At 36.5% G+C, this 10321-nt stretch overlaps 1 protein-coding gene and 1 pseudogene across 2 annotated transcripts; both read left to right on the top strand.

Moving 5' to 3' along the window:
- The first annotated feature begins 1726 nt into the window (after positions 1 to 1726).
- LOC143593311 (metal tolerance protein 4-like) lies at positions 1727 to 3930 on the top strand. The gene is made up of 5 exons (XM_077072977.1): positions 1727 to 1997; positions 2145 to 2320; positions 2400 to 2598; positions 3410 to 3588; positions 3731 to 3930. The coding sequence occupies exons 1-5, from the start codon at positions 1811 to 1813 to the stop codon at positions 3920 to 3922; spliced, it is 933 nt and encodes a 310-aa protein (XP_076929092.1). The 5' UTR covers positions 1727 to 1810; the 3' UTR covers positions 3923 to 3930.
- A 3138-nt stretch (positions 3931 to 7068) lies between these two features.
- On the top strand, positions 7069 to 9900 carry LOC143593312 (metal tolerance protein 4-like; annotated as a pseudogene). Its single transcript, XR_013146084.1, has 7 exons — positions 7069 to 7338; positions 7486 to 7675; positions 7710 to 7939; positions 8752 to 8930; positions 9073 to 9223; positions 9456 to 9589; positions 9686 to 9900. The product of XR_013146084.1 is annotated as a metal tolerance protein 4-like (transcript).
- Positions 9901 to 10321: the final 421 nt, after the last annotated feature.

The raw sequence follows: 10321 nt of genomic DNA on the forward strand, positions 1-10321 counted from the left end.
ACTCGGTTAGGCTCGGCTCGTAAACAACCCTACACTAAATTGGTGGAGCACCCAACCCTTTTATGTCTAGTGTCATGACCATTTGTGCTATCACCTTCTAATAGGCTATGACATTACGTAAAACCACTTTTTTAAAAACCAATGTGATTATGACCGTCATAGATATGATACAACTTATATACAACGATACTCTCTTTATATGTTTAATGAGTTATGAAGCAATTAATTAGTGACAGGTACTCGTTTTCTAAACTACATGTCTTAAGCATCCACCCTTATATGTAGAAAAACCGATCCAACCAATCTAGCGTTGCGTTGAACTTTATCAAAAGAACTTACGTCTGGGGTCATACATGAGTGGTATCTCGTGTACGACATTATTGTTGGCTTGATCTTTGTCTTTTAGTCCATTAGGGAAGTCCAAAATCATAATGGACACACAAACATTGTTTCACGCGACTAATGGCTATAAACATATTTTGATTTCTAGTATAACCATCAACATGTGACACATGAACACATGATTAATTTTGTTATTTTTATTATTAAACATAAATGAAATAATTAGAAATTTAATTAAACCAAATGTAAAGTTAAATTAAAAAACTAATAATATTAAATGTTTATGATTACAACGAAACAGAAGGCAAGCGGGCAACAAGCTGCGCCGCTATCCCTGTTTGAATTGCAAAACTCAATCTTTTAAAAACTACATTTGCGGATCTTGGAGTCATAACATTATTATGCATGACCCGTTGGACATGGGTCACAGCTTCAGGCGCGAGGAAACAAAAAGTGTCAAAAACAAAAGGAATAAAAACGTGTTGGTTGTCAAGACACGCCTTCTCATGTTTGGTCACCTTGCCTGAAGCAGCTTGACCGGCTGTGAAACCACTACTCCCTAGGTCCACCAGAGGGGAAACCCCTGTCAAATCCACCAGAGTAAAATACATAGTTAACGAGCTTTTGTTCAATTGGTATTGGAGGAGAATTGGAGATTTGAATTAGAGATCGCATGTCGCAAGTTCGATTCCGATTCCAACCAGGTTTTACTATAGTTCCTTTTCTCAGAACAAGAGATGGTATGTTTTGGCTACCCAACACCATGAATATATAAGGTTGTCTTTTGTTATCGGAACACAGGTAGTCAGTCGGTCATAAAAAATAGTAAAATAGATAAATGAATAAAATATGAATAAAAAGCGTTGAAATTGCATGATATTGACATGATAGCAACTTTGGAAAGTGTGATGTATGTATGTGAGTGTGACACCAACACATATGCATATGTATATGTATATGTATATGTAAATGCAAAGACAGAGAGAGAGTCTGAAGGATCTGTGTAACTAACTGCTGCTCCCATTGCCTAACATCTGTAAACAAACCCTCAAAACCAACAAACTTTCCCATCCAAAACACTAAACAACAAACACATACCAGAAACATGACTTACGCACATTATAATCGGTGCAGTTACATTTTCACATTCTTGTATGCTTATCCCTATGGTATGCTGCATGTTTTCTTAATATCCTCCGCAAAAGATATTATTCATCCCACCCCTATAAAGGCTTTGCTTCAGAACAATAATTTCCGATTGGGCTTTGATAGTGCGCACACCAAGTGTTTGACGATTTGTCTGTGAGAGGTGTCTTGTGATTTGTGAACAGACGATTTGTCTGAGAGAGGTATTAAGGGTGTTTGTGGGGTTGATTGGTATTAGATCACAACACCCTTGAAAGATTGTGGATGAGAGTGTGTTTTCTTGAAAAAGTTTACATCTTTTAGGTTGGAAAGTTACATTCAAATGGATACCAAAACACCATTGTTGTCAAGTGAGCAAGACACAAAGCACACAAGAAAGCATAGGCGGAATTCAGTCACTACCTTGAGAGGCGATTTCGTTTCGAAATTGCCTGAAAAAGTCCGGTGTGTTCTGGACCCTGAAGCTCCATTCCATGTTGACCTTTCAAAAACCACTGGACTCATTGAAGGTATTTATAAGCTCTCTATGTTATTTATGTCTTTGATAATTTGATAAAGAAATTAAGAAACCATTATGTAGATATGGCTAATAATGCATAATGTTTTGCTTCATTTGTTTGGATCCTTACTGGTTATAATTTGGTGATTGTGATCAGGTGAGAAAGAATATTATGAAAAACAGTTTGCAGCTTTGAAATCTTTTGAAGAAGTTGACTCTTTAAGGTCAACCGGTGTTGATGACAATGAAGAGGAAGACTTGTTAGAACAAGCTCAGCATGAAAGAGCAATCAACGTTTCTAATTGGTCAAATGTATTTCTACTTGCGCTTAAGGTAAACTGATTTCCGTCAAATGAATCAACTTTTCTTAGTTGTTTTTAGTTCTAAATGTGTTTTCATTAATTAATGGCAGCTTTATGCAACGGTGCAAAGTGGATCTTTAGCTATTGCGGCATCAACATTGGATTCTTTACTTGATCTAATGGCAGGGGGTATTTTGTGGTTTACTCACATCTCGATGAAAAGCATTAATATTTACAAATACCCGATTGGAAAATTGAGGGTTCAACCTGTTGGCATTATCATATTTGCAGCAATTATGGCCACTCTTGGTATGTTCTTGTTGCGTAACTTCAATTGGAATGGGGTAGGGTAAAAACTGGCACTTTTTGAACGGGTCAGATTGAGTCGATCTTAATTATTTTTTGCCTGAGACATCTAATTATATACTAATACATACAAGCAAACAAACAAACAAACCAACCGAGTAACACTTACCCATACTTGTAGGTAGGGGTGCGTGTGGGCCGGTTTTGGGTTCAAATTAAATCAAAACCGAAAATTTGGATTTGGGGTTTTGAAAATCGTTTGGATTTCGGTTTTCCTGAAGGGTATGGTTTGGTTTTGCCATTCGGGCTTGAAAATTTTGGGCCCAAAAAATGCTCTAAATAATGAATTTGGGCCTAAGATCTTGTGTTAGTTAATGATTAATTAGTTATTACACATTTGGGCTTAAATTTGTTCTACACCTAAAACTTTCGGTTTCAGTTCAGTTTTTACTGTTTTTATGGTTTATTTCAGGGATGAGTGCATGCAAAACCGAACCGAAAATTCGGTTTAGAAGATGTAAAACCTAACCGACGTTTTTGGGTTGGGTTATTTCGGTTACGGGTCGGTTATTCTAGTTTTATGCAGTAAGATCCTAGACTCATTGACCCAATAAACTATATACCAATAATGAGTGTCAAATATGATGGCAGCAGTTATATAATTTCAATATTAATCTATTTTTTTTATGTAATTGATTTATAACTTATATGCGGCAGAAATAGACTTTAGAAGACTTTCGACCCGTTTCAGCTTTAGCTACATGTTCGTTTACCCTATAAACATAACTGAATTGACCCGTATCATATAATGCAGGATTTCAAGTATTGATACAGGCAGTTGAGCAGTTAATTAGAAACTCACCATCCGAAAAGATGAGTGATGTTCAGTTAGTATGGTTGTATGCAATCATGTTGACTGCAACTGGGGTCAAACTCGTACTTTACATTTACTGTAGAAGCTCTTGTAACAAGATTGTTCGGGCTTACGCCAAGGTCCTCGTACAATCTATCTTTAGCTTTAAAAATAATCCTTTCAAGTCAATACGTGAAGCAAATTACAAAAATACCCTTTTTATTCATTTGGGCCACCCTTTAAATGTAGTAAACTTATCAAGTGCATTGTTTTGAGTAACAGGACCATTATTTTGATGTGGTGACAAATGTGGTTGGTTTAGTTGCTGCGGTTCTTGGCGACGAGTTTTATTGGTGGATTGATCCTGCTGGTGCTATTATTCTTGCTGTCTACACAATTACCAATTGGTCTGGAACCGTTATAGAAAATGCAGGTTTGTATCTCATCTCATACATCTTTCTTCTATCAAATTAGATTATAATGCATGCAGACGAATAAAGAGTGTTTGCTAACAATATATTAAATGCACTGATAAGTTGATGAAATCTTGTGGCTCAAAAGCATAGCTTTGTTAACTGTTAATGACAACAAACGTCTTAAATACTGTTAAATTATCATCATCATCATCGTACTCAGTATATCCCACCAATAGCAAAGCTATGGTAGGGTCTGAGGAGGGTAAGATGTAGGCAGCCTTACCTCTACCCCATAGGGATAGAGAGGCTGCTTCCGGTGAGACCCCCGGCTCGATAGTAGTTTTGCATCAAGCCTTGGACATAAGGCACATAGCACTCAATCATCGGGACACCGGCTGATCGGTGCATGTACCCTTATCTTTCAGCTATCAACGCCACTACATGATGCCTGATTAACCGTCCGTCACTTTTAACGTTATTTTCACGAGATTAGTAAAATAACGTCAAAATTAGTGCAATTTCACTTTTGCCCACCCGAGGGTTCACTTTATTAGAGTCGATCGGTTCACTTGCCGGTTAGTAGTTCAGTCGAGTTTTAGAGAGTCTAGAGTATTACTTAGTGTCAATTAAGTTAAATTAGTTATAATTATTAAACTACTTTTAGCACATCAGTTGTCACCTATCTTCTACAAGTCACCACCACCCCCTCGAATTTGTCGCTACCGGAGCCATGGCAACGACTCTTCTGCTATCACTCTAAACGGTGAACCACTAGATGTTGGAAAACCTAGATAGACGGTGGTCAGGTGAGAAGAATCAGCTGGTGTTGTGGTGGCGACGGATAACTGCAGTGGAGGTGGGGTGGCAGATGCAGATGCAGATGTGTGAAGAGGGGGTGGTGATGATTTGTAGAAGATAGGTGACAACTGATGTGCTAAAAGTAGTTTATAAGATTTAGGGGTTTTATGTGAGAATGAACAAAAATATTGTCCTTCTAACAATAAAACTTCTTATTTGAACTCAATCGTTATCCTTGAATATTAAAATATTGAGTATTAAATATAAGTTTCTTTTAATTATTAAATATTTTCAAGTACTTTAAATAATCAATAAGTAAAGTAATTATATTTAGTATCGAAGATAATAAAAAAACAAATTATATATCTATTTGTGCATATATATATATAATTATATAAATAATTGTTTTTCAGTTATAATTGATTTATATACATTATATCCAACTTTGAACTTCAAATTTACAAAAATTTGCAAAATTTGCAAGTCACTACTACTTTTTCAAAAAACTTCTAATTTATTTTCATCATGTATATTATATTCATCCTCAAATTTATTTCCTATAAAAAATTCTAAAAGGAAAAAAAGGAAAAAGTAATGCTCAGAAACTCGCTTGGAAAATGCTCGCTTGATTTTGGCTCGGTCCGATTTGTAAACGAGGCAAGCAACGAGCAAGCCCTCACTCGGTTCGGCTCGGCTCGTAAACAACCCTACACTAAATTGGTGGAGCACCCAACCCTTTTATGTCTAGTGTCATGACCATTTGTGCTATCACCTTCTAATAGGCTATGACATTACGTAAAACCACTTTTTTAAAAACCATCTATGTGATTATGACCGTCATAGATATGATACAACTTATATACAACGATACTCTTTATATGTTTAATGAGTTATGAAGCAATTAATTAGTGACAGGTACTCGTTTTCTAAACTACATGTCTTAAGCATCCACCCTTATATGTAGAAAAACCGATCCAACCAATCTAGCGTTGCGTTGAACTTTATCAAAAGAACTTACGTCTGGGGTCATACATGAGTGGTATCTCGTGTACGACATTATTTTTGGCTTGATCTTTGTCTTTTAGTCCATTAGGGAAGTCCAAAATCATAATGGACACACAAACATTGTTTCACGCGACTAATGGCTATAAACATATTTTGATTTCTAATATAACCATCAACACGTGACACATGAACACATGATTAATTTTGTTATTTTTATTGTTAAACATAAATGAAATAATTAGAAATTTAATTAAACCAAATGTAACGTTAAATTAAAAAACTAATAATATTAAATGTTTATGATTACAACGAAACAGAAGGCAAGCGGGCAACAAGCTGCGCCGCTATCCCTGTTTGAATTGCAAAACTCAATCTTTTAAAAACTACATTTGCGGATCTTGGAGTCATAACATTATTATGCATGACCCGTTGGACATGGGTCACAGCTTCAGGCGCGAGGAAACCAAAAGTGTCAAAAACAAAAGGAATAAAAACGTGTTGGTTGTCAAGACACGCCTTCTCATGTTTGGTCACCTTGCCTGAAGCAGCTTGACCGACTGTGAAACCACTACTCCCTAGGTCCACCAGAGGGGAAACCCCTGTCAAATCCACCAGAGTAAAATACATAGTTAACGAGCTTTTGTTCAATTGGTATTGGAGGAGAATTGGAGATTTGAATTAGAGATCGCATGTCGCAAGTTCGATTCCGATTCCAACCAGGTTTTACTATAGTTCCTTTTCTCAGAACAAGAGATGGTATGTTTTGGCTACCCAACACCATGAATATATAAGGTTGTCTTTTGTTATCGGAACACAGGTAGTCAGTCGGTCATAAAAAATAGTAAAATAGATAAATGAATAAAATATGAATAAAAAGCGTTGAAATTGCATGATATTGACATGATAGCAACTTTGGAAAGTGTGATGTATGTATGTGAGTGTGACACCAACACATATGCATATGTATATGTATATGTATATGTAAATGCAAAGACAGAGAGAGAGTCTGAAGGATCTGTGTAACTAACTGCTGCTCCCATTGCCTAACATCTGTAAACAAACCCTCAAAACCAACAAACTTTCCCATCCAAAACACTAAACAACAAACACATACCAGAAACATGACTTACGCACATTATAATCGGTGCAGTTACATTTTCACATTCTTGTATGCTTATCCCTATGGTATGCTGCATGTTTTCTTAATATCCTCCGCAAAAGATATTATTCATCCCACCCCTATAAAGGCTTTGCTTCAGAACAATAATTTCCGATTGGGCTTTGATAGTGCGCACACCAAGTGTTTGACGATTTGTCTGTGAGAGGTGTCTTGTGATTTGTGAACAGACGATTTGTCTGAGAGAGGTATTAAGGGTGTTTGTGGGGTTGATTGGTATTAGATCACAACACCCTTGAAAGATTGTGGATGAGAGTGTGTTTTCTTGAAAAAGTTTACATCTTTTAGGTTGGAAAGTTACATTCAAATGGATACCAAAACACCATTGTTGTCAAGTGAGCAAGACACAAAGCACACAAGAAAGCATAGGCGGAATTCAGTCACTACCTTGAGAGGCGATTTCGTTTCGAAATTGCCTGAAAAAGTCCGGTGTGTTCTGGACCCTGAAGCTCCATTCCATGTTGACCTTTCAAAAACCACTGGACTCATTGAAGGTATTTATAAGCTCTCTATGTTATTTATGTCTTTGATAATTTGATAAAGAAATTAAGAAACCATTATGTAGATATGGCTAATAATGCATAATGTTTTGCTTCATTTGTTTGGATCCTTACTGGTTATAATTTGGTGATTGTGATCAGGTGAGAAAGAATATTATGAAAAACAGTTTGCAGCTTTGAAATCTTTTGAAGAAGTTGACTCTTTAAGGTCAACCGGTGTTGATGACAATGAAGAGGAAGACTTGTTAGAACAAGCTCAGCATGAAAGAGCAATCAACGTTTCTAATTGGTCAAATGTATTTCTATTTGCGCTTAAGGTAAACTGATTTCCGTCAAATGAATCAACTTTTCTTAGTTGTTTTTAGTTCTAAATGTGTTTTCATTAATTAATGGCAGCTTTATGCAACGGTGCAAAGTGGATCTTTAGCTATTGCGGCATCAACATTGGATTCTTTACTTGATCTAATGGCAGGGGGTATTTTGTGGTTTACTCACATCTCGATGAAAAGCATTAATATTTACAAATACCCGATTGGAAAATTGAGGGTTCAACCTGTTGGCATTATCATATTTGCAGCAATTATGGCCACTCTTGGTATGTTCTTGTTGCGTAACTTCAATTGGAATGGGGTAGGGTAAAAACTGGCACTTTTTGAACGGGTCAGATTGAGTCGATCTTAATTATTTTTTGCTTGAGACATCTAAATTATATACTAATACATACAAGCAAACAAACAAACAAACCAACCGAGTAACACTTACCCATACTTGTAGGTAGGGGTGCGCGTGGGCCGGTTTTGGGTTCAAATTAAATCAAAACCGAAAATTTGGATTTGGGGTTTTGAAAATCGTTTGGATTTCGGTTTTCCTGAAGGGTATGGTTTGGTTTTGCCATTCGGGCTTGAAAATTTTGGGCCCAAAAAATGCTCTAAATAATGAATTTGGGCCTAAGATCTTGTGTTAGTTAATGATTAATTAGTTATTACACATTTGGGCTTAAATTTGTTCTACACCTAAAACTTTCGGTTTCAGTTCAGTGTTTACTGTTTTTATGGTTTATTTCAGGGATGAGTGCATGCAAAACCGAACCGAAAATTCGGTTTAGAAGACGTAAAACCTAACCGACGTTTTTGGGTTGGGTTATTTCGGTTACGGGTCGGTTATTCTAGTTTTATGCAGTAAGATCCTAGACTCATTGACCCAATAAACTATATACCAATAATGAGTGTCAAATATGATGGCAGCAGTTATATAATTTCAATATTAATCTATTTTTTTTATGTAATTGATTTATAACTTATATGCGGCAGAAATAGACTTTAGAAGACTTTCGACCCGTTTCAGCTTTAGCTACATGTTCGTTTACCCTATAAACATAACCGAATTGACCCGTATCATGTAATGCAGGATTTCAAGTATTGATACAAGCAGTTGAGCAGTTAATTAGAAACTCACCATCCGAAAAGATGAGTGATGTTCAGTTGGTATGGTTGTATGCAATCATGTTGACTGCAACTGGGGTCAAACTCGTACTTTACATTTACTGTAGAAGCTCTTGTAACAAGATTGTTCGGGCTTACGCCAAGGTCCTCGTACAATCTATCTTTAGCTTTAAAAATAATCCTTTCAAGTCAATACGTGAAGCAAATTACAAAAATACCCTTTTTATTCATTTGGGCCACCCTTTAAATGTAGTAAACTTATCAAGTGCATTGTTTTGAGTAACAGGACCATTATTTTGATGTGGTGACAAATGTGGTTGGTTTAGTTGCTGCGGTTCTTGGCGACGAGTTTTATTGGTGGATTGATCCTGCTGGTGCTATTATTCTTGCTGTCTACACAATTACCAATTGGTCTGGAACCGTTATAGAAAATGCAGGTTTGTATCTCATCTCATACATCTTTCTTCTATCAAATTAGATTATAATGCATGCAGACGAATAAAGAGTGTTTGCTAACAATATATTAAATGCACTGATAAGTTGATGCAATCTTGTGGCTCAAAAGCATAGCTTTGTTAACTGTTAATGACAACAAACGTCTTAAATACTGTTAAATTATGAATACAGAATCATTTTCAGACTAAAATTTGTAATCATCTCGCTTTGCAGTTTCACTAGTCGGGCAGTCAGCACCTCCTGACTTTCTACAGACACTTACATATCTAGTCTTGAGACACCATCCTAAAATCTCGCGCGTGGACACCGTTCGGGCATACACATTTGGCGTTCTCTATTTTGTTGAGGTAGTTGGTTATTTATAAACGGGTCAATTCGGGTTACGTTGTGTCCGTCAAAAACTTTATTTTATGTTATATTCTAATGCCTCTGGTTTAAAACAGGTTGACATAGAATTGCCTGAAGATCTGCCATTGAAAGAAGCTCATGGGATTGGGGAGTCGCTGCAAATCAGGATAGAAGAGCTACCAGAAGTGGAGCGCGCGTTTGTTCATCTTGATTATGAGTGTGATCACAAACCAGAGCACTCTGTTCTTAGCAGACTTCCCAATACTCAGCCTTGATTATAGGGTTTGTAGTTGCATGGATTGAGTTTTAAGTCTAGGCGCATGGAGGACCCGGGTGGGTTCGGTTAGGTGTTTCGGTCAATTAAAGGCAGGTGGTTCACTCTTTCGGGTAGGTGTTTCGGTCAATTAAAGGCAGGTGGTTCACTCTTTCTAGTTTCTTTTGTTGAGATTTGAGTGATTGGAATCCTAGGATTTTGAATTTTTATTGAAGCTCATTTATTTAAAAATGAATTTAGGGTTGTTTTGAATTCGGAGGTAAATTATGAATTCAGGTAAGCCATCTAAAATGGAAGTGATTTTCAACGATTTAAACTGATAATAAGGAAAAATATATTAATCTTCATATACACAAATCACTGAAAATGGTGTCTTTAGCATACACATGCCTCACCTATCACTCACCACATGGGTGTATACACCATCATGTTCGGTGCCTCGTATAATTACAAGCCG

This window comes from Bidens hawaiensis, unplaced genomic scaffold, assembly GCF_021521415.1.
Source record: "Bidens hawaiensis isolate Kalapana, Puna unplaced genomic scaffold, B.hawaiensis_p1.1 tig00041905_1, whole genome shotgun sequence".
Classification (NCBI taxonomy): domain Eukaryota; kingdom Viridiplantae; phylum Streptophyta; class Magnoliopsida; order Asterales; family Asteraceae; genus Bidens; species Bidens hawaiensis.

What these genes read in the sequence shown, in the direction of transcription:
- LOC143593311 (XM_077072977.1), top strand. Translation starts at nt 1,811, where the DNA reads ATGGATACCAAAACACCATTGTTGTCAAGTGAGCAAGACACAAAGCAC. An exon ending in AGCAATTATGGCCACTCTTG is followed by an intron (nt 2,599 to 3,409) that starts GTATGTTCTTGT and finishes CATATAATGCAG; the next exon opens with GATTTCAAGTATTGATACAG. An exon ending in TTGTTCGGGCTTACGCCAAG is followed by an intron (nt 3,589 to 3,730) that starts GTCCTCGTACAA and finishes TTTGAGTAACAG; the next exon opens with GACCATTATTTTGATGTGGT.